Here is a 22,454-nt window from a genome sequence, read left to right on the forward strand (position 1 = left end):
AGCAAAGGAATCTTGCTCTTCCACTTCTGTTGAGACTTGATTACACAACAAAACAAAAAACGAGGAAGTGTGTGCAACAGTTAAAATATCTTGTGAGCGGTCGTCAGTAAAATCTCATGATCAGAGCAGCCAAGGATGTCCACATTTTCAGACACTTTTCTATACCACTTATTTAAAAACAATACAATCATGTATCATGTACCTCCGGCAGAAGAGAGAGAGCAGCGCTGGTCCATTCAAGTACACATGTTTGTAAATACTGATGTTTCTCAAATCCTGTTGGAGTCTCATAAAGATGCAAAAGTTACATTTATGTATCTAACAAACGTAAAGAGAGCAGAGGAGGTGGCAGCAAAGGAGACACTGTCCTAATTGGATAAAGTATTAAGCAATTTACCAATGTGTTTAAGAAATTTAAACAGTAAGCAGTAAGAGAATTGAACATTTATGTCAATTAAAACAAGATATCTCCCAATATTAGGTACCTAGGATTTCTATTGTTGTTGCCTTTGTATCAAGTATCAATATTGTTTGATTTTTACTAAACTCGAAACTAATTTTAAAAATCTAATATCGTGTCAACCTTAAGGCGAAGTGCAAAGCTTGCATGTGTCAAACAGGAGTTCTTAAAAATGTGATTCAGACTTGGTCACGTATGAACACATTAATCGCAATATAATCTTCATCTCGATATGAGCGTTCACAACTAAAACATCGCTATAGTCTGAATTTATTACACTAAGGAAGACAACATATTCTTGGTAAAACACTGCTTTCTCAATCCGCATTGGAACGTTTAACCTGTTGAATGGATGAAGAAGAACAGCAGATAGACATTAACAGGTGAATTCTAGCTGATAAGGAATCCAATATTTGTTTATTTATCCCACTTTATAATATCGCACATTTCATATTTTCTCATATCATGCAGGTCGATTTCTAATTTAATTTTGCATTGCTTTTCATCACTCACAATTAATCATTTTTTATCATCTCAGTTTTCATGGTAGTAAAAGATAGTTGAAAAGTTGAAGTGATTCTTTAACATTCTTGGTAAAAAAAATGTTTTTCTGCCATTTTAAAATAACATTTTATCTTTACACCCACGGCAGAACTTCCTTGGTCCTGAGTTTGTGAAGATGGCCAGTGAGCCTCCCGTCGCTTTATCTGTCCCCTCTTCAATAATGGTGAGGATGTGCTTGTGAACAAAATGATCCAGAAACTACGTCATGTCTCATTTATAATATGTCTAAACTCTCTTTTTCTCTCTGTAATAAGAAACGTGGGAAGGTGGAAGAGGTGCAGCGGAAGGTTGGCGTGGTGCTGCTGAATGGCCAAAAGCTGGAGCTGAGCTGTGACATCAAAGCTGTGTGTAAAGACGTTCTCGATATGGTGGTCGCCCACATCGGGCTGGTGGAGCACCATCTCTTCAGCCTTGCATACCTCAGAGGTACTGTGTGTTTCTTCTGTGTTGTGTCTGTGCTACATTTGAAGAAGTGATAGTGCTTATGAGTTTATCTTACCATAGCTGTTAAAGTTCCTCATTATTATTTCAGTCACAGATCCATTATGACCTTAAATAACTTCTTTCTCAGATAAGAGAACTTTCCAGAAATCCAATGAAACAGCATGTCATTGAAATCCCCCCCACCTTAAATGCAAGGTGTAAAACTTTGAGATTACATGTCAAGCATGTAAGATGAGGTTTGATTAGTTTTTAGTGCAGAGGTTAATTGTGTTTCCTTTTAAACTCATTTTCTACACCTACTGTCTCATTAAAGATGCAAAGCCTGTGTGTCTGCATGCAGACTGACAATACTCCTTAATTCCCTCTTATTCTGACTCCTCACCCTCCCTGATCTCCTCCCTGTAACAACCCTACACACAGATAATGAGTTTTTCTTCGTCGATCCTGATGCCAAACTATCCAAGGTGGCCCCAGAGGGATGGAAGGAAGATCCTAAGAAGAAGAAATTGGATGTGCCTTTTAATCTTTTCTTACGCATCAAATTCTTCCTTGATGACGTCAACCTCATACAGTAAGTGTGTATGTGGGATGGTGAGAATCTAAATAACCCTTTTTCAAGACAATAGACAATGATGGTTTATCACATGTATGAAAAACAAAAATAAAGTGTTCTTCTGTGTACAACAGGCATGCTATGACCAAACATCAGTACTACCTACAGCTGAGGAAGGATATCTTGGAGGAGAGGGTGCGCTGTGACACAGAAAATGCCATGCTGCTGGCGTCACTGGCACTGCAGGCTGAATTCAATGACTACCAACCTGAGGTACCAGTGTCTCTTTAAAGCTCCTGTGAGGAGTTTTAGTTGGATATGAAAAAGACTGAAATGAGTACTGATGCCTCTATTTGACCTAAAAAAAGTAAACAAGACCCTCAGCCAAAAGATACATGATCTCTTTATTTGTTATTTTTGGTGCCTGAAACACTGCATCAAATGCGACGAGGTAAAGTAAGCTGCCAAAACAGCATTTTGTTTACATTTCTACAGGACAGCAAAGATTCCCAAATATAACTGACTGTTAAAGGATAAAAGGCTAAGATTTTTTAGAAAACGCCACTTCACAAGACAACATGAGCAAAGAAAGACACTGCCAAAACTCAAATCTTAGCAGCATGTATTCAGTCAGAAATATCTTATTAAACTTATAAGTCACCTGACTAGTCCAGATAAACATCTTGTTTCAAGGTCAAGCTGCCACGAGGCAAAAGGTCTGAATTGTTTGTAATAAGTAAAAAATATCAGCTAATGCGGCATGAGAACTTTACTTGTTAAAAGAAATGAAATGATACTAACTAACTTAGATAAAACATCCCATTTCAAGACACGTGACAAGTTAAATGTTCTTGCTGCATTGGCAGATACTTTACTGATTTGGTATTCAAGCCATTTTTCTTCTCTTTTTGTATCCTGATGTAAGACGTTTATCCGGACTCGTTAGGTGAAGGTGATATAATGTATGTAATGATACATTTTTGACTTGAAATTAGACAAATATATTTGTCTAATTTCAATTTTTTGCAGTGGAAGAGGTCCACAGAGGTCTCTAAAATCAACACAAAGCAAATGTTTCTCACAGGAGGTTTATATAGTTTCCTGAAGGTGTCATCAGTCAGCTTAAAACTGTTTACTTCAAAGACTGGCTGTAACTGCATTGTCACAGTGTGACCTTCATTCTTTTGCCTGATTGATTCATTTGAATGTCTTGTTTTGATCTTTCGTGAGTTATTTACTTTTTTATGAAGAAGAAAATATTTCTGAATATAATGTAACTAAAAACAACATCTACAACAGTGAATGCTGGTTCTGTCAGTTCAAACTTTGAATCTTATGAGTCAAACTATGAACCTGAATAATAATACATTCAATGTCTGTCCCGTAGCTCCATGGGAAGACTTATTTCAGACTGGAGCATTACCTGCCAGCAACAGTCCTGGATAAGGTGAACCAGACGACCATCAAAGAGGAGCTGCCCAAACTTCACAGCAACTACTACGGAGCATCTGAGTCCGAGGCAGAGTTTGAGTTTCTCAAGGTCAGTGAGGCCAGAGTATAAAGGATTTCAGATAGATAAAACAAAAACTTTTTTATACACTTTCTGTTTCATCTTGTAATCATTTACTGCAATGATTAGGACTAATACAATCGAGGTATTGTTTAAATATAGTGTCAGATTTTTTATGAAAACGATGAAAGGAGATTTGTTTTGCAGAAGCTCTAGTACATTTGAAATAATATCTGCCAGCAAAGAAAAGGTTACAGTGGCAACTAAAAAAACAAGAAGTTGTGCAGTGCCACTGCTTTTTATTCTGAGTCCATCAACTACTCATGAAACTGAGCTGAACCAAATCTAATAATATTATCAGATTGTGTTTTATCAGTTAAAAATCAGTTCTCTCTTATTGGATTACTGATCCAATGAAAGAACTCTTCTCTACATGAGTGCTCAAATCTAATCTTTTTATTAAAACATTTGCATCCCTTCCTCTCTCTTCATGTTGTGTATTTTTGTAAATGTGAGACTCTCTGTATTTATTCCCTTAAAGGTGAGCCAGAGGCTGACAGAGTACGGTGTCCATTTCCACCGGGTGCTTCCTGAGAAAAGGTCCCAGACTGGCATCATGTTGGGTGTCTTCACCAAGGGGGTGCTCATCTTTGAGGTCCTTAATGGAAATCGAACCCCGGTGCTAAGGTTCCCCTGGAGGGAGACGAAAAAGATTTCCTTTGCGGTATGTTTTTTGTGATCAGAAATAAGTGTGACACACTATTAATCACTTAAACGTGGCCTTTTTGTTCCTTGTTTTTAGCAATAAAAAATGTGACTCTTCATCCTGCAGAAAAAGAAGATTTGCCTTCAGAACACATCAGATGAGATTAAACACCAGTTTCAGACAGACAGCAACAAGACGTGTCAGTATCTGCTACAGCTCTGCTCGGATCAACACAAGTTCCACCTGCAGATGAAGGCCCGCCAAAACAACCAGGAGCTGCAGGAGCTGGGTAAGGGTTCATATCATATAGCCTAGATTCTAACAGAGGTTTATATTCAGACTCCAAGGAGTTACTTCTTTACCGAGGGGAAGGTCAACAAAAGGGACAGATCACAGCAACCAGAAAAAAAAAAAAAAAAAAACGTCTTATGGTGTCTCACTCACTACCTGATCTTTGTCCTGCTCCTGATGAATATGTCTGATCCCACTTCTCCGCTCCAGATAAAAATCTGATGCTCATCTATTTACCTCACATAACATTTGATTTCTAGTTCATATTTTGAATTTGTAAAAAAAAGAGAAGCTTTTAACAAACTAAAACTCATAAACCATTATCTCAACCTTCATGCCCATTTTTTTTTTTTACCTGTTTGTGTTCAAATTTAGTTTCCTCAGAAGTTATTTAATCACATCAATGCTACTCGTTTGAGTGATCTTGAACACTTCATTTGTCTTTTTCATGGTACTTTGCTCCAGATGGTTTGTTACACTCTGCTTAATAACAGAACAGCCTTTTGTCCGTCACGTCCCAAACTCCCACGAGATTGTTGACACAAAGTCACGACAAGGTTTAAACAATTTTCCATGTTTCTGTTTCTCAGAGAACAACCCTCTGAGCAGCTTGCAGTATCCTATTGACCCTCGGGGTGCAAACTCAGTGGGCAGGACAGTGAGCTCAGGCAGCCTGGGCCCCAGCTTATCTACTCGCTCCAACCCAGACCACCTGAAGAGGATCTCATACTCAGAAGTAGCTCTGAACAAGTCCCCATCGGGCCCGTTATTAGTCCAAGATGAGTTCCACTTTCCGGGTTTCAATCCAGCCACCTCAACGGTCCTTTCCAACCCCCGGATTATGAGCCGCTCCCACCACAACCTCGCACAGATGCCAGAGTCTCTGGAGCACCAAGCGCCGGCCGAGTCATACCATGGCCAGTTGCACGTCAGGATGAGTCAGGCACCACCCAACCAAATTGCCTCTCGCTTGCAGCAACAGCAGATAGCAAGCTCGGACACAGACTCGCTCTCACAACAACAGGACAAGTGAGTAAAAAGAAGTGATGTGCAAAAATCTGAGTTGAGCGAGAGAGAGAGAGAGATGCCACCAAAAGTCATGTAGAACCTGGATGGAGCAAGTTTGTTTTGAGTTGCTGTGATTGGCTCGTTGTGCGCGAGCTAACCCTGATAGGTTGTTAAAAAAAAAAAACCTATACAAAGGGACAACGCTAGAGACGCAGATCACACACACATTTATTTAAAGGAACAATTCAATGCAATGTTGTAAGTGACATAAAATGATCGAAGTATGTTAAGTCAAATTTAAATGAAATGATGTTGCCACCTGTAGCTTTAACATACAGATACTGTATATATGAAGGAGAATACTTTGGAATAAAGCCGTAGTGGGTGTTGTAAAGGCAGACGTTTATTGCTTTTGTGTTTGATCACTAAACCATCCATAAAACTCTGCAGCAACTCTTATGTTTGATGGCTTTTTTTTTTACTCCCTAATTAACCCTTTAAAGTCTTATTTTAAGCACAGTTCAGGAAATTGCATCTTGTGTTTATTAGTTAGAGTCTTCAGTCTCCTAGCTCACTTCAGGACAGACTTAGGTTACTAAGGCAGAGCTATAGCCCCAGTAACAAGTCCTCGCTAACACCACTGAGACACAGAGCTGTACCTCCGCCCTCTAATTAATCCTCTGGGGGTCTGGGTGTGTGGGTGCACATGCGCCCTAGTGTCTGTGTTTCTGTTTTTGTGCGATTGTGCCAACCAGTGTGTGTTCCTCATAGAAAGAAACCCTTTTCTCGTGCCAGTTGCTCCCTCTCGTGTCGGCTTTACTAAAGATGTGAGATTTTAAGATTTTCTGCATTAAAAAAAAAACATATACACACTGAAGTAGTAGTGAGAATCAATGAATCCAACATAAGTTGTCTCATCAGTAGGGTTGTCATGATACCAGAATTTTAAACTTCGATATGATGATAGTTGAAAACAAACAGTATTGATACATGTGAAAATACCACAGCAACAAAAATAGAACTATTCGGCACCACAAGTTTAGAAATGTCTCGTTTTTAATTACCAAAATTGCAAGTAAACTTCTGCACACTGTCTACATTGTACGAACACATTGGCCACGTTTCAGTACCATAGCAAGGCATTGTTCAGTTTAGACAGTGTCTTCACCGTGGTCACCTCCTCGGCTCTTGGTCTGTTTGACATAATTGTAGGTCGTGCAACTTTATGATATGACAAAACGACTTGAGGAACATCTGCATTTGATGACCTTTTGAACTTGAGTGGACCACTGCTGCTCTCTCTCTCTTTTGCACATGGCAACTTTGGGTTGAAAATGTGGCTGAAGATCTGTATTTTGTTTTTCAAAGCTTTGGAATATTTAGTTACTGTGGTTATTAAAATAACAGGGATTGTATTGTTTTAAAACGTTTGGTATCAAAGCTTTTTACATTTTTGACAGCCTTACGCACCAGGCTAAATTTCCATGTCCTCTCTTTTCCTTACAGATCGTTTGGAGTACTCTCCCACAGCAGCCCAGCCTGGAGTCACGGTAGAAAAAAAGAATCCGACTCGTCCTCCATAGAGGACACTGGACAAGCATATGTAGTAGGTAAGGCTGATGACGATGGGAGGGAGGATGCAGCTCTATCGTGAAGCATAGCGTGAGTGTTGTGGTGTTCCAATCTGAAATGTTCATCTGGCTTCTGTAAATGTGTCATTTTGACACTAGTAAATAAAAATACTGTTATTATATCTCAACAGTAGTTTAGATTTCAAAATGTATCACATCGATCATCATAAACTACGGGCAGGATTCATGGATTGCAGCAGAATGGCTCCAAAAAATGTGCATCATTTTCTATATCTGCTCCGTCTCAAGGTCTTATTGACAAAGCATATCGCTCTAATGATCATCAAACAGGCTCAAAGAGTTTACCTTCTTCTTGTTTTGTGTCTTAATGTGCATCTTTTTAAGGGTTTATTTAGATGCCAGACTAAAAAACAAAAAAACTTGCATCCTTTTGTGTAACAGCTCCAGACCGTCTCCTCTAATGTGAATGAAGTGTGGAGCTGATTTAACCCCAGGTTTTGTTAATAATATCAATGTCAAAGTAGTATTAAATCTCTTTATAAGTACTGCAGTGCAGTTACCACAGTTTTTGCTCCACTCTGTCTTTGGCTTTTAGCGCTGGTGTTAGACACATAAGAGAAGAATCAGACACTTGTTTTGCAATGAGGCTGAATTGCACAGAAAGGAGACGTTTTCTCCTCAAACAAAAGCGTAATGTAACATTTAAAAACGTGCAAACCAGCCCCAGTGCAAAAGACACGCTGTTCAGGGTGCATTTGACCACCTGCATGTGTTTTGGAATCAGTCCTTAAGAGTGCAGCATAATATCAGCTGCAGCTGCAGAAAAATATTAAAATGAAGGCATAAGAAGCTTAACATGAGACGTCCCACCTCAGTCAAAGCATTAGCAATAGGGACATACCAGCAGACTCTTTCTCTCTCCCTCTAAAACAGGTCGGGAAATGTATTTGGTTGTCCGCTTATATACCTGGGCGGTTGAAACACTGTCATCTGCTTCACATGTGCAGAGTGCCCACACATTCTGTTCTCGTTTACTTAAAGGAAGAAAGCTTTTTGACTCAAAACTATTTTCTACCGAAAGCCTTTATGAAGGATAGAGATTAAAGTATAAAACCTCCAACAGATGCTATTCTGTATCCTATCTTATATAAATAAATATTAATGCAGCATGTTGAGCTTAACTTCTGATTTATTTTGTTCATGTAAAATGCTTGTATTGGAATAAGATGGTCTGATTATGCAGGGGGCTTATAGGTAGGGGTCAGTGTCTGAAAAGGTTCATATTAATGCTGTTAATTGTTTAAGTGTCAAGAAGTGCCAAGAAGTTTGTGTTATTATTTATAGTTGTGTCCTGATGACCTCTTGTGTTATGTTCATAGGCGTCAGTATGCACAGTTCCTCTGGTACTCCCTCCACCCCCGCCTCTATCAACGGTATGTACTGAGAATCTGTCTTTGATTTTCACATCTATGTAGACACAGGCTTTCCACACTTTGTATACAGTTTAATGTCAACATGCATGTGAATATATGTAATATATCTTTATCCACCCCTAATTTTTAATCATATGCTGACTGAGGCACAGCCAAGTGTGGATCTAAAAACCCCCCAAAAAAGAACAAAAGACTGTGTTCTAAATCAGACTTACATAATACAGAAATGAGTCTCTGTCCTCTTCGCTTATCTGTGAAACTGGCCCTCGTCCCACTCTTTAATAGCTTCATGCTTTGCACTGAACTCGTGACCTTTCCTTTCATCCTAGCTTAACCCTCCTTTTTCTGAAGTTGGGGCCCTTTTGGAACAAAAGCCTGCCTGGGCTGATTAATAGTAAAACATGTAGATATATGCTCTCAGAGTGGTTTCATTTGTGATGGCGTGCATCCACAGTACATTCCAGTAAATGTAAGAACTTGCGTTTCCTTGCGTTGCACAGACTCACTCAAGAAAAAGCTCAGTGCCTTACCGTCTCCAGAGAGAGAAATCACAACTGTACACCTGAAGAAAGATGTGAAATATGGCCTGGGTAAGCGTGTTTCTGATTTTTGCCAAAATAGCAACTCCATTTCACACTTTTCTTTGCTGCCATTTCTCATCTGTCAGAGCTGGCAAGAAATATAAATGGCTTTTGTGTTACACTGTTGTTTTGTATTTGAATGTGTCCACCACATATATGTATGTGTTAACACTTGATTGTGCTTGTGTGCGTTCTCCAGGGTTTCAGGTTGTGGGAGGGGAGAACTCTGGTCGTATGGACCTCGGCACAATTATTAGCTCCATCACTCCTGGGGGTCCCGCTGATGTCAATGGCTGCCTCAAACCTGGTAGGACGGCCAGTGTTTTGTTGTACTGTTTGTCTTCTATGCTCAGATAACATGGGGTTTTCAGAGTGTTGTGATCATAGACTGTACTATAACACATGGACATAGTTTCAGTGATGTCACCCATTTGTTTCTGAAGAGGCGTTTGAGCCAAACGATGGCGGTCATCACGTGGAAAATATATTCTCACTCTAACTTTTGTTCAGTCTAGAAACAGACAAGAGGTGGAGTTAAGGCGGGTCATAACCTGCACTTTTTTTGCCCTTCTGCATTGGCTTCACTTTTTCAAAACAGGAGGTTGCCACTTGGTTAGCAGTTCAATCTCTCGCCACAGAGATCTGTCTTCCATGTGTTAATCATTTGGTAATGTTTATGCAGGTGACCGGCTGATCTCAGTGAACGATGTGAACCTCCATGGCCTGTCTCATGCCACCACGGTCGACATCCTCCAGAATGCTGCTGATGATGTTAACCTGGTGGTGTCCCAGCCCAAAGAGAGGCTGTACAAAGGTAAAATCAGGCACATGAATGTAGATTTTGTAAAATGGTTTGACATGCACCTGATTTAAAAAAAAAAAAAAAAAGCACGGCCGATAACAATGTTAAAATCAACTATTCAGCAGATGACCGATTCCCTTTTTTTAAAATAATTTCTTTGTAATTCCACTTGTCTATTTTTCAAATGATCAATGTGATTTAATGCATTAACATTGTTGTCTGTAGTCCCTCCTCTTTAAATGCCACTTGAACACAATAAAAAACACAACTCTGTTTTGAATCAGCAGTTAGGTTTACCAGCTTGCTAACTTTAATTGATGCGACACATCAGCTACTGACATCAGAGCATTCCTCTTTATTTGCGGAGGGGCCAACACCTGTCAACAGTCTATTCTGTTCAACCCATACATCTTTGCATCATTTAGCCATGATTGTTGTCACTTGTTGTCTATGATTTCAAGCCTAATAATTTATCTACTTTTTTATTTTGGCAGAATCTCCTTCAGACTATCTTCCCTACCAATCCAACTCTGCATTAAAGGCACTTAACCCAGGACAGAGACGAGACCTAGATTTTGATAGCTCCTCAGAGGAGAAGGTGGTAGCAGGAAGCCCTATCACTCCTCTCCCAAACGCTGGCACTCTGTCATCCACCTCATCCCCAGTCCACCAGCTCATCGTCCTCAACTCACAGGACACCAGGACAGGAAGTGTCGCTAAAGTCATCAAACCTCCTGCTATTAATGTTCAGCATTGCCTCGAGAGAGCTAAAGCTGTTCCCGCTACTGCACCCATTGCCCAGCATCAAAGACCAGAACCTGATGTGGGTTTGGATCCTACACCTCCAGCTCTGCCACCCAAAACTAGAAAACCTAAAGTGTCTGAAGCTCCCAAAGTCACCGAGCATTCAGACTGGGGAGATTCCGACATGGATGAGGAGACTTACTCAAGTAGTCAGGAGACGCTCAAGGTCAAAAAGGTTCGGCCTCTGTGTTTATGGATTCTTTTGTGATTTTGAATTAGGTCGTTTTTTTACATCCTTCTACATTGTAGTTATCTACTCAGGACATTTAGGAATGAAACCTCACAATGTTTTTTTTTTTTAAATCCTGATGCCAATAAAAAACAACTTCAGTCAAAGGAACAAATAAGGAATACTTCTTCCACAAGCAAGCACTATACATTACATGTCAGATGCTTGGCTAGACTAACTACCTATTGTACAGTATATAACCCTTGCCCATCATGGCATTTATGATGTCATTGCAGGGCAGTTTATCTGTAAACTGCATGTTATATCTGCTCTATTTCTTCTCAGCATAACCAAGTTCAGCCTCCTCACCCTCCCTCGATCCCGTTTCTCTTTTCTGCATGTCCCAGCTTGTGATAATTCCACTTAATACCCTGTTCTCTGTTTGCAGGAAAACATCATGGAAAATGTAAATGGTAATGCCCCAGGGGTCAATAGTCTCCATCCAGGAGAACTATTTGACGTTGAGCTGTCCAAAAAAGACAGCAGCCTGGGCATAAGTGTCACGGTACTGTTCGGCAAGGTTTTCACCCTCTCTTTGTTTTGACCCTTTCCCCACCTCATCTCGTCACTGTTGTTCGTTAGTATTCATGTCGCTTGGATTGGGTTGCTTTCGTCACGCTGCATGCTGTCAAATCTGGAGGCTCTTGTTGGACTATTGTCTGCTTTCATCTTTTTGCATGCGATCTATTTTACATCTTTTTTTTTTTTTTTTTTTAAATGAATGAAGTCACACAGTATGAGTTGTATCGTTTACAGTAACGAGCTTAAACACGACTGGTTTGCCAACTTTCCAGAGGTTTCCTACATGTTTGCTGCTGACTCTAGAGTGACTCACTGGAGTGCCACTAATATAATTTCTCTCTTTTATTAACACCCAATAATAACTGACTTAACAGTGCGTCTCAGACCAGGGTTGCTGTCAGTATTAGTGTTGAAAAATAATCAGTGATTGAGTGTTTTCTCTGTCTTGGCAAACAAACAGAAATAACCACAAAATCCACCTAAACAATAAACTCATCATCACGACTACCATCACCTAATGGACATGGAATAGTAGTTCACCAGTCTCTGATTATTTAGATTTAACCTCTCAGTCATTTTGTATATAACCTCACAGAGTAGTATTACATTTTCAACTGATTCATGGTTGTGATATGATGAACGCTTTGTCTAACTTGTTTGAGGAATAATTAGAAAATTCAACCAAGGCTTAATTGGAATATGAAGGACATTTAACAGGGGTAACATCAAAAATGGTTGTCAACAAGGCAGAAAGGGAGCATAACATGGTGTCATTGCAAAGTTCCTGTGAGGAGTTTCTAGCAGGTTTTGAAGCGTACACATATTAAATATTGATTACTTTTATTATAAACTACAAAAGCAATCAAGACCATCAGCATAGGGATTGATTATTTATATACTGTACATTTGAATGCCTGAAATTAGCTTTCTTTGGACAATAAGCAGATCAAATAATCAACAGCATGCTTCAAAAACTACCTTTTTTAAAAATGTATTCCGAAGCTAAGATTCTTTGGGGCATTTTTGCCTTTACTTGATCGGACAGCTAAAGAGAGACAGGAAGTTCTGGGAGGAGAGAGTGGGGGCATGCAGCTAGGGACCGAGGTCAGATTCGAACTCATGCTTTGCCTCAATGAGGTCTCTAGCCTCTGTACATGGGGAGAGTGACACAACCGCTAGGCCATCAGCAACCCCACATCAACACATCTTTATGAGTGACATGTTTGACAGTCAAGAGAATGCGCGGTGACATTTATTGTTAAATTGCACATCTACAGCACTGGATCAGCAGACAGATGAGGGACTGCTTTGTCCTCATTCGGCGCCAAAGTAGGCAGAATCTGAGAGTTCCTCACAGGAGCAACAAGGACAGACTGTATTTTTGGGGAACATAAAGACAAAACTATAAAAATCTTTTAAGTTTCTTTGTGCTTAACTGGATTTCAGCAGGCATGAGGCACATTATCAAAACATGTCAGATATCAAACTACGCTAAAGTGCTAGCTGTTGGGAATGTCCTTGCAAAATGGCCTTCATATACTTCTATCATTAACTTAGGTTGATATTTTCTTTTTAAGTCAATATACACTATGAACAAAAATTAAATTTCTTAATCTTCAGTCAAGACAATTCATTTATTGTTTACCAATCACACTTAAAATGGGAAAAAACAATTCCCCCCCTACCATTGACCCCCATTAGCAACACATTATTTACTATTTCTCATTGGCTTGTGAGACTTAAAGGGTTTTTTTTTTTTCTTAGGGGGGGGTCAACACAACTGTTCGACATGGAGGCATCTACGTGAAAGCCATCATCGCAAAAGGAGCAGCTGAGCTGGATGGAAGGATACAGAAAGGTAAGACAAGAAACAGAGATTTCTAATTCCATTTAGAATAAGTGCTCAACTTCATCTGTTTACATCTTTCTTTTAATGTCTTAAATAATCTGTCCTATGCTCAGGCGATCGTGTGGTGGCTGTGAATGGAAAAAGTCTGGATGGAGCCACTCATCAGCAAGCAGTAGAAGTTCTCCGAGACACTGGGCAGGTGAGGGATGACATTTACAATGAGCACCCTGCTGCAAAGCTGTTCGATTGCCACCTTTTTACGTCCACTAAATCTATTTCCATCCCTCAGATGGTGCACTTGTTGCTGGAGAAGGGTCATCCGCTTACAGACAGCATCCACGCTCCCCTCACACCTCAGCGCACTCCACCAGATTCTGAGCGCAAACGAAACCAGACCCAGGATACTGAGCCTCCGTTTGAGGTTAAAGAGAAACCAGAGTACAGCTTTATTACAGAAGGTAAGGTGTTACAACATTGCACACAAATAATGCTTCTAAAGCTTTAGGAAAGAGGTTTTAAAGTCACCAAAACTTAACGCTCCTGTGAAGAACTTTTGGTTTATGTTGATTTTGGCGCCCCCTGTGGACAAAGCTGTCCCTCTAATTATGCAGATTTTGTCCTGCACAACGTATAGGTTTTTAAAGTTTTTAAACAAAATAAATCTCATCCTGCTTTCACTTAACAGCCAAACCTTTAACCCAATTCAGTTTCAAGCATTACAAGTACTTCATAGAAATATTCAATCTTGTCTTTTATTGTCAATTTTCCCTTTAGTAGCTCATGTGAAGGCATCAGGATTCAATTCAGGCTGATATCGCCTCACAGGAGGTTGAGAGGTGACACTTGAATGTGTTGATTTATCTTGTCAGTAGCATTTGCACCAGTTTTTTTTTTTTTTTTTTTGTTAAATTCATGTGAGTCCACAAGCCTGTTAATGAAAGTAAGCAAGAAAACAACTCGGGTCATTTAGGTGATCACTGAGACACTGTTCTCTATAATGACATAACAAACTGTATGTAATCTCATTTGAAAGGAAATGAGGATGTGTGTACAACCCATTAGCTGCAAGCTGTTGCCAATTAAGAGCTCGGTAGCTGGTTTGGATGGAGCTTTCCTGCTGTACTCACAGTTACTCTAATCTATTTTACAAGCAATATCCATGTTTAACCCTGGATTACATTATTAATAAACATGTGCCTGGTGTTGATGTGTTATGTTATGGCAGTCTATTTCTGTGGTGTCTTCAGAGTTTGTGTTTTAGTGTGACGTTTCGTCTTTGTGTTTCCTTGTTATGTAATGACTCAAAGCCGGATTACCTACTAAAGAATGTTATTCCTCTTGATTTGTCAGATTTCTAACATCAAACATGTTCAGTGCCAAAGACCTAATTCTTTGCCCCAGACAAAGTATCAAACCATTTAAGCTCACATTCACTCACCACACGTCCAGCTCACTGCTACCTGCGTTTCCTCATGCTTGCAGCTAACGTGTTTGACGTGCGGCTGCTGAAGAACACGTCCGGGCTCGGCTTCAGTTTCAGTCGGGAGGAGAACATTACAGAGGAACCGCACGGCTCCAGCATGGTGCGTGTTAAAAAGCTGTTTCCTGGTCAACCAGCTGCAGAGAGCGGACGCATCAACGTTGGCGACGTCATCCTGCGGGTCAATCAAACCCCCTTAAAAGGACTCTCGCAACATGTAAGTGGGCTATTTATCCCTCAACCAACATGACAATCAAGTTTATGTTTCTTTGCATCATTTATTTATGACAGTGTTTACTATTTATTCAGGAGGTGATATCGGCCTTGAGAGGAACAGGACAGGAGGTGACTTTGCTCCTCTGTAGACCTGAACACGGGGTTCTTCCTGAAATGGACACCTCAGCCTTGGTGAGTCCCTTTTTTGTGTTTAGGTCACTTCTGTGTGGACATTTAAGTTCCAGTAATTAAAGAAAATGTAAATTGAACTTTTTTTTTTTCTCCAGACACCCATGCCGTCTCCCCGAAAGGAGCCGTTGCCTCAGGTGGAGTCCAGCCTGAGCTCTAACAGGGCGACCTCTCCTGCAGATACAAAGCGTGTGACGAGTCAGAGCACCGTGGAGGAGGCCCTGGAGAGGCTGCAGCTCAAAACCCCCGGCCGACATAACAGCTACAGCGACAGCACAGAGGGGGACGAGGAGGTGGAAGAAGCCTTCAGCCCAAGCAACGTGGAACAGAGGAAGCAAATGTGGGAGCGGAGCGTCTACCACACCCCCAGCAGCAACCTGGGATTAGGACGCTACGACAGCACGGGACAGCTGGACGACAGCGCCCACTCAGCATTTTATTCCCCAAACCTGTCGATGACGATATCTGACCTCAGCAAGCGGTACCTGATGGATGAAATAATAATAATAATCTTAATCTTAAAGCTGTTTTTTGCACATGTTCTCATGGAATTTCTAGAAAATGTCAGTTCAGTCTGACTCTTAAATGCATCCTGAGATGCATATTCACATATGTCCCTCAAATATATGACATATGTAGGAACATTTTTAGGAGTTTTGTGTATGTGTGAAGACACCATTAATGTCCGATATCTCATATCATTTTGTCTTTGTTTGGACAGGGTCCCTTCATCACCTTCGATGGCTGATCTAGAATCATCTCCCCAGCCTATGGTGTCCTCCCCGACTGCCCCAAGCCCTGATCCCCTGCCCCCTCCACTGCCTCTACCCCTAAACCTAACACTGTCTGGCAGTGGACAGGACATGGAGGAATTTGTTCCGGTAAGGATTAAAGAAGGAAATCCTTTGAAATAAAGAATAATTTAAAAATGTCCCCAGAGGGACTCAAAGTGAGGTTTGTGAATTTTAAGCTAAAGTTGATTTCCATAACTGAGCTGTGTCTCTTTTGTTAGGACGTAGAACTACATGTCTCGTTGGTGAAGTCAGAAAAAGGCAGCCTGGGCTTCACCCTCACTAAAGGAAATGATCATGGGTGCTACATCCACGACATCGTCCAAGATCCAGCCAAAGGAGATGGAAGGCTCCGGCCCGGCGACCGAATGATAATGGTACAAGTTTATCCCTGATTCCTAATTCTGATCACAGCCTACAGTCTGTTTCAACCTATGTTAACAATGATAATAACTCTTTATAAATAGCACCTTTAAAATCAAGGGTTTAAAAAGTAACATTAGAACAAGTTACATTAGAACAAAACATGAGAATTCAAATAACACAAAATTATCCAAGCAACTGAAGAAGCAAAATTGCAAAAAAAAACAAAAAACAACAAAATTAACCCAAATCAGAGGAACCCAACCGTCAGGGATTATGACTCAGTCCAGTGTGAATTGTTTTGGATTAAACAAAGTAAGAAGGTGTAAGAGGTGATGTTTGGCAGGTTTTTTTTCTACTTTGAACAGAGCCTGACCTGCTTTTTCCACGTTTCCTGTATTTATGCTCAATCAAGTTAATCGCCTGCTTACTCTACTTTTATATTTAGCACACAGTTTACACCAGTACAATGCTTGAGCCTTTTTTCTTCTCATCTCCAGGTAAATAACACAGATGTGAGCAATATGGGCCACACTGAGGTGGTCAATCTTGTGCGTGCAGCCCCTCGTGTGGTTGACTTGGTGGTGGGGAGGGTCCTGGAGACCCCCAAGCCCCCCATAGAAGCCCACCTGCTGCCCGACATTTGCTTTAAAGGCAGCGATGAACCACTGGGTAAGACACAGCCCTCCTTGACGAGATGAAAACCCAAAGGCGTGTCTGCGATTGACTAAAAGTACTGTTCTTTGTTGTTTCACCAGGCTTGGTGCTGGATGGAGGCAGTGACAGTGTTTACAGCGTCTTGTATGTGAAAGACATGGTGCCGGGTTCATTGGCCTCTGAGGAGGGGAGCCTGAGACCACTTGATCTGATCCACTACATTAACGGTGCTCCCACCCAGGACCTGACTCTCAGCGAGAGCACCAGACTGTTGGAGCTCTCCCTCCATGACCTCACCCTCAAGGCCACCAGGTAGTTTTAAAAAAGACTTTCAGCAAGCATTAGAACGCTGAATCATTTTCATTATTTGACCTAGACGTCATTGAAATGGTTATTTTCAGCTCCAGACACTCTATGCGGAATAATTTAAACATCTTTATTCTTCATTTTTCTTTTCATTCTTCTTCTGCTCTGAAGGGATGGGAAGCCTGTATCTCCTGATCAGAAAAGTGTCTCTTTTCTTAACAACAACATCAGCCCCAATGTTTCCTCCAGTATTAATGGTATGTTTCAGAACTTAAAGAAGTCCCCTGTGCACATTTTGACAGGCTCTGTTATTTTACATCTAATAACAATATTTCCATTTCTCTTGAAGGGTTTCTTACAGGAGAAGATCCAAGAGATACAGAGGGTATCGCAGCCCTTTGTCCTTTGGAGGTACTTTTTTCTTTTCATGACTTTATTCTGTGATCTACAAACATAAAAGGGGATTACAAGTTTTGTTTTGTTTGCTGAATATTCAGGAGGACATCATTACGCTGGATCTGGAGAAGCCGCACGCAGGAGGTCTGGGTTTCTCTGTGATTGGAGGAGAGCGGGGGATATTTGTGAAGTCAATCACACCGGGAGGGATAGCAGAGTCTTCAGGCAAACTGCAAGTGGGAGACAGGCTACTGAAGGTGAGTGATGTTTGAAATGCTCAAAATGTTAGATTATATAAACTAATGTGTTTTTAGTGTATATCGTTCAATGTCTGTTATTTCCACCAAATGGATTTCACTACATACCACTGTCTCCACCTTTAACACATAAAATAACAAATATTGCCAAACATGATATCTTTTACAAATGAACAGTGTGAGAACAACACTCCCAGTATGTCATTAAAAGCAACATTTTAAGGAAAAAAAGAAAGAAAAGGGAAATTAAATTGAATGGTGGAAAAGAAACAGATATGATAATAACAACAGTACTAATACTGCGATACATTTTGTTGTTGTGTACCAGTCCTCATCTTTGGGTGTCTCAGCTGATTTCTTGTGACGGCTTATTGCTGGAGATGAACATAATCCTCAACATGTATACAGTAGAACCTTTTAGTCCTATGTTTATTTATCTTTTTGTAAATAAAAACACTGGAGTTTCATACCTTCATACTTGCTTCATACATGTCTGTAGTGTAAACCAGTACAGACTGATGAAGGAGCTGTTTGTGTTTTTTTTATCTTGCAGGTGAATGAAGATCTGATGACAGGTGTGTCCCACACCAAAGCCGTCACCACCATCCGTAAAGCTAAAGACCTGGTACACATTGTGGTGTCCAGACCGCCTGACCAGAACCCAAACACTTACCTGGACTACCTGCCGATCAACTCTGACAAGTGTAACGGAAACACAGGTACAAGCAGGGAACCAAAACATGATGAAACACCTACTATTACTTTTTACCATTAGTGAAGATTCAATTCAATTCTTGATGTAATATTCTTTTAATCAATTTACCTCATATCCTTTTATTTCAGATCTGAGTGAGGACAGCGGAGTAAAGACTAAGCTGTTAGCTCCCAAGAGTGAGCTGAAGTCTGGCAGCTTCCCTCAAATACCACCTATAGGTGAAAATACAGCCCACAGAAAATCTCAGAACAACTTGAAACGTCTTGATGTCGTTCCTGATCAAATAATGAATATGTTAACTAACATACATACTCGTCTGTGTTTTACAGACTATGAAGATGATCTACTAGAAGAGAAGAGGGACAGTGCAGAGCTTTCAGAGGACACAGACTGTGATGGCTCTTCTTTACCTGAAGACTCCCCTGAGGTAAACATCGAATCCACCTGGAATTTTGAAACACTGATATATATTCTGCCTTCATGTTAATTTTAATATCCTTTTTTTTTTAAAAAAATAGAGTTCCAGGAAAGTGGAATGGCCAGAGGAGAGTGTTGACGATCCAAGGAGCGAAAAGTAAGATTCGCTTATTGGATCTCTAAATTATGACTGAAGTATATAATGTCTACCTTCCTCACATCTCACTATTACATTATTTTGAATCTTCAGCTATCTGCAAATGAGCGCTGGGCAGCCTGATGAAGATGAAATCACATGGGGGAGCGATGAACTGCCGATTGAAACCATGAACTCTAAATCAAGAGATGGTAAGAGCGGCCGTCTTTGAGTCATTTGAAACCAAAGTCAAAGCATTCTTCTTTTATCCCTCTCTCATCAACTTCTTCTTTGACCAATTAAATTCATTTAAATGACCCTCACTCAAGTCATGAGTGCCACCATCAGGAGTCATGAAATAGTTAACGTGTTGAGTTTAATTGAATACAAAATCTGTGAAGAGGGTCATATCTTTCTTAATTTAAAATACCAATATCTAATTTCAATAACGCTATCTCACGAGTCAGGACGACGATATAGTGTCCGTCCCTTATGTCTACCCAACTCCCTCCTCCCCACATCTCCTGTCTCTCTTCAGCTGTCCTATCAATAAAGCCAAATATGCCCAAAAAATAATCTATTCAAAAATATTTCTTTCCTGCTCTCCTCCTTCAGACGCACCAATCATCACAGAGGACGAGTTGACCTCTTTGCCCCTCGTCAAAGTGGTCCCTGATGGTCAGTTCACAGGACCCAAGCTCAACACCGTGGTCCGCATGATGAGGGGGCTCCTGGAGCAAAAAGTCCCACTGCAGGAGTTTGAGGTCAGAACCTGCTTTGTGTTTCTGTGCTATTGAATGAATGTCTATAATTTATTTTTTGTATGAACACTCGGTGGTCTTCTCTATGGCAGAATCTGCAGAACCTGCAGCCTCTGGACGACTGTTTGATTGGTCAGACGAAGGAGAACAAGAAGAAGAACCGCTACAAGAATATCGTCCCCTGTAAGAGAAGTCCCACATGTGTTGTTCCGTACTTAACATAACAGGAAACGTCGAGGCTTTTCAGAAATGTCATTAAATCTAAAACTGGACCTCATTTGAAATATGACTCCTGTGTGCATATCTGTTCCTAGTCGACACAACTCGAGTCGTGCTGGGCAAAGACGGGGGCTACATCAACGCTAACTTCATCAAGATGCCTGTGAAGGATGAAAGCTACATGTACATCGCCTGTCAGGGTCCCTTGCCCACCACTCTGGGGGACTTTTGGCAAATGATCTGGGAGCAGAAGTCGAATGTGATCGCCATGATGACGCAGGAGGTAGAGGGGGGGAAGGTGAAGTGTCAACGGTATTGGCCGGACACACCGAGGACGGCGGAGATGGTGGACGACCGGCTGCAGATCACGCTGATCAAAGACCAATATCTCGACAACTTTGTCATTCGGCTTATCGAGGTCAAAGATGTCCAGGTGAGCTCATGGAGTCACTTCGGCCGTCATTTGAATTACAAACACCGTTACTGAACACTTTGAACACGAGTTTCTCCCTCCACAGACCAATGAAATCCAGTGTGTGACTCATCTCAACTACACGGGATGGCCGGACCACGGGACACCTTCACAACCGGAGCAGCTGCTCACATTTATTTCTTATATGAGGCACGTGCATCGATCGGGGCCCATCATCACACACTGCAGTGCGGGCATCGGTCGGTCAGGGACCCTCATCTGTATAGACGTGGTTCTGGGTCTCATCAGCAAAGATGCTGATGTAAGTAGCCGACTCTCATTTCCTTTTATTATCATATTCATAGTTTAAGGGCGCTTATTCTTTTTATTCTGTATGATCTCAATCTAATAAATGTTTTTTTTTTTTGTAGTTTGATATTTCAGATGTCGTACGGAATATGAGACTTCAGAGACAGGGAATGGTCCAAACAGAGGTGGGTGTTAAAGACTTACAGAGCTATGAAATAATACCAGCAAACATTGATTATTTTGATTCTCCACCTTTTACACTTTCTAACACATTTAAACTCCTTTCTTTACAGGACCAATATATTTTCTGCTATCAAGTGGTCCTCTACGTCCTCAGATGCCTTCAAGCCGAAGAAAACGTCTCAGGATAGCAGAAAGCACATGTCGTTGTCATATAGACGCCGGGTGACTGTTTCACAAGTGAAAACAATAATGGAGGAGTTGACGGGGGCAGACATCGCCAAATCACACGACATGTTTTTAAAATGCCTTAAAATATTCAACTCCTCGAAAGTAAATCCTTTTAAAGAAGTCTATATTTTTACGTTTGCTTTTTGAGTTCTCTCTCTCTCTCTTTGGCTGCTACTCCCTTTCAATGCATTTATGAGAACCGAGATTGTATTTCTTATCCTCACCCACAAGAGAATACAAATGTGTTCCCCCCCCCCCAACAGATTCTTGGATATTTTAAAATCATGATGAAAATGATCAATGACTTCATATTTTATGTGGAACAAATTTGTGTATTTTGAATCCTATTTTGATGCTGGAACATGCCTTGACAGAATACTATGTCAGTATTTGCTTTGTAAATCTATTATACAGTAATTCCTTACTGCCTGAGGTAAATGATGAAATTAAAAGTGTACATATTCATCTCCTGAAGATTAAACTGGATACATTTTAACGTGATGTATTGGAAAGATTACTTTTTCCTAGAGAGTCTGATCGTCCTGATCTTGTTTAAGCATATTGCTCTTGAAGTACATCTGAAAATCTTCTTATCGTACTCTTTGGATAATGCTGCTTAAAAGGTAAAAACCACCTTCAAAACGTGAACATGAAATGGGACAACCCTTCAAGGACCTGATACTTCATCAGTAGTTGTCAACTGTATCTATACAAACAGATGCGATGACTACACAACACTAATAATAATAATAGCTTGAATTTATAAAGGGCTTTTCAAGGGATCTAAGGACGCTGTAAATCAGAGCACACAAACGAAGAAGACGTGGATTGGCATTCTGGGAGGAATCTTAAACACTCGGCTTGGAGTGTGCAACTGAAGAATGTCTGTAACACTGCCACCTACCCCTCCAATCCAACAAGAGTCAAGACACCCGACCTCTAGATGTGAACAACAGAAAGGGCTAAATTGTAGGGGCAAGGAGTATATAGGGATTGGGACTAAGAGTGGGAGAAGCACAATTTGTTCACCTGCCTAAAGGTGGATGATGTTAATAATAAATACCCATTAGT

The 22,454-nt window shown here is 40.7% G+C and overlaps 1 protein-coding gene across 3 annotated transcripts in view; it reads left to right on the forward strand.

The window, feature by feature from the left end:
* ptpn13 (protein tyrosine phosphatase non-receptor type 13) overlaps positions 1–21,884 on the forward strand; it is a 48,453-nt gene extending 26,569 nt beyond the window's left edge. The window contains exons 11-49 of one of the 3 annotated variants that reach the window (XM_065965675.1): positions 1,113–1,187; positions 1,279–1,450; positions 1,889–2,039; positions 2,156–2,294; positions 3,409–3,561; positions 4,073–4,255; positions 4,364–4,526; positions 5,119–5,557; positions 7,043–7,146; positions 8,508–8,561; positions 9,062–9,151; positions 9,342–9,449; positions 9,825–9,956; positions 10,439–10,923; positions 11,366–11,497; positions 13,264–13,357; positions 13,462–13,547; positions 13,638–13,806; positions 14,831–15,045; positions 15,138–15,236; positions 15,332–15,714; positions 15,955–16,114; positions 16,246–16,401; positions 16,888–17,059; positions 17,146–17,356; positions 17,522–17,607; positions 17,700–17,761; positions 17,848–18,003; positions 18,557–18,722; positions 18,847–18,936; positions 19,048–19,145; positions 19,237–19,292; positions 19,386–19,483; positions 19,887–20,035; positions 20,125–20,215; positions 20,347–20,684; positions 20,770–20,985; positions 21,095–21,157; positions 21,266–21,884. In XM_065965675.1, the coding sequence (XP_065821747.1) occupies positions 1,113–1,187; positions 1,279–1,450; positions 1,889–2,039; positions 2,156–2,294; positions 3,409–3,561; positions 4,073–4,255; positions 4,364–4,526; positions 5,119–5,557; positions 7,043–7,146; positions 8,508–8,561; positions 9,062–9,151; positions 9,342–9,449; positions 9,825–9,956; positions 10,439–10,923; positions 11,366–11,497; positions 13,264–13,357; positions 13,462–13,547; positions 13,638–13,806; positions 14,831–15,045; positions 15,138–15,236; positions 15,332–15,714; positions 15,955–16,114; positions 16,246–16,401; positions 16,888–17,059; positions 17,146–17,356; positions 17,522–17,607; positions 17,700–17,761; positions 17,848–18,003; positions 18,557–18,722; positions 18,847–18,936; positions 19,048–19,145; positions 19,237–19,292; positions 19,386–19,483; positions 19,887–20,035; positions 20,125–20,215; positions 20,347–20,684; positions 20,770–20,985; positions 21,095–21,157; positions 21,266–21,343 (6,072 nt within the window). In that variant the 3' untranslated portion in view covers positions 21,344–21,884. The remainder of the gene's footprint in view (positions 1–1,112; positions 1,188–1,278; positions 1,451–1,888; positions 2,040–2,155; positions 2,295–3,408; positions 3,562–4,072; positions 4,256–4,363; positions 4,527–5,118; positions 5,558–7,042; positions 7,147–8,507; positions 8,562–9,061; positions 9,152–9,341; positions 9,450–9,824; positions 9,957–10,438; positions 10,924–11,365; positions 11,498–13,263; positions 13,358–13,461; positions 13,548–13,637; positions 13,807–14,830; positions 15,046–15,137; positions 15,237–15,331; positions 15,715–15,954; positions 16,115–16,245; positions 16,402–16,887; positions 17,060–17,145; positions 17,357–17,521; positions 17,608–17,699; positions 17,762–17,847; positions 18,004–18,556; positions 18,723–18,846; positions 18,937–19,047; positions 19,146–19,236; positions 19,293–19,385; positions 19,484–19,886; positions 20,036–20,124; positions 20,216–20,346; positions 20,685–20,769; positions 20,986–21,094; positions 21,158–21,265) is intronic. The other 2 variants (XM_065965677.1, XM_065965678.1) reach the window with 2 other exon arrangements.
* The last annotated feature ends 570 nt before the right edge of the window (positions 21,885–22,454 follow it).

Source organism: Labrus bergylta, chromosome 17, assembly GCF_963930695.1.
Source record: "Labrus bergylta chromosome 17, fLabBer1.1, whole genome shotgun sequence".
NCBI classification, from domain to species: Eukaryota; Metazoa; Chordata; class Actinopteri; order Labriformes; family Labridae; genus Labrus; species Labrus bergylta.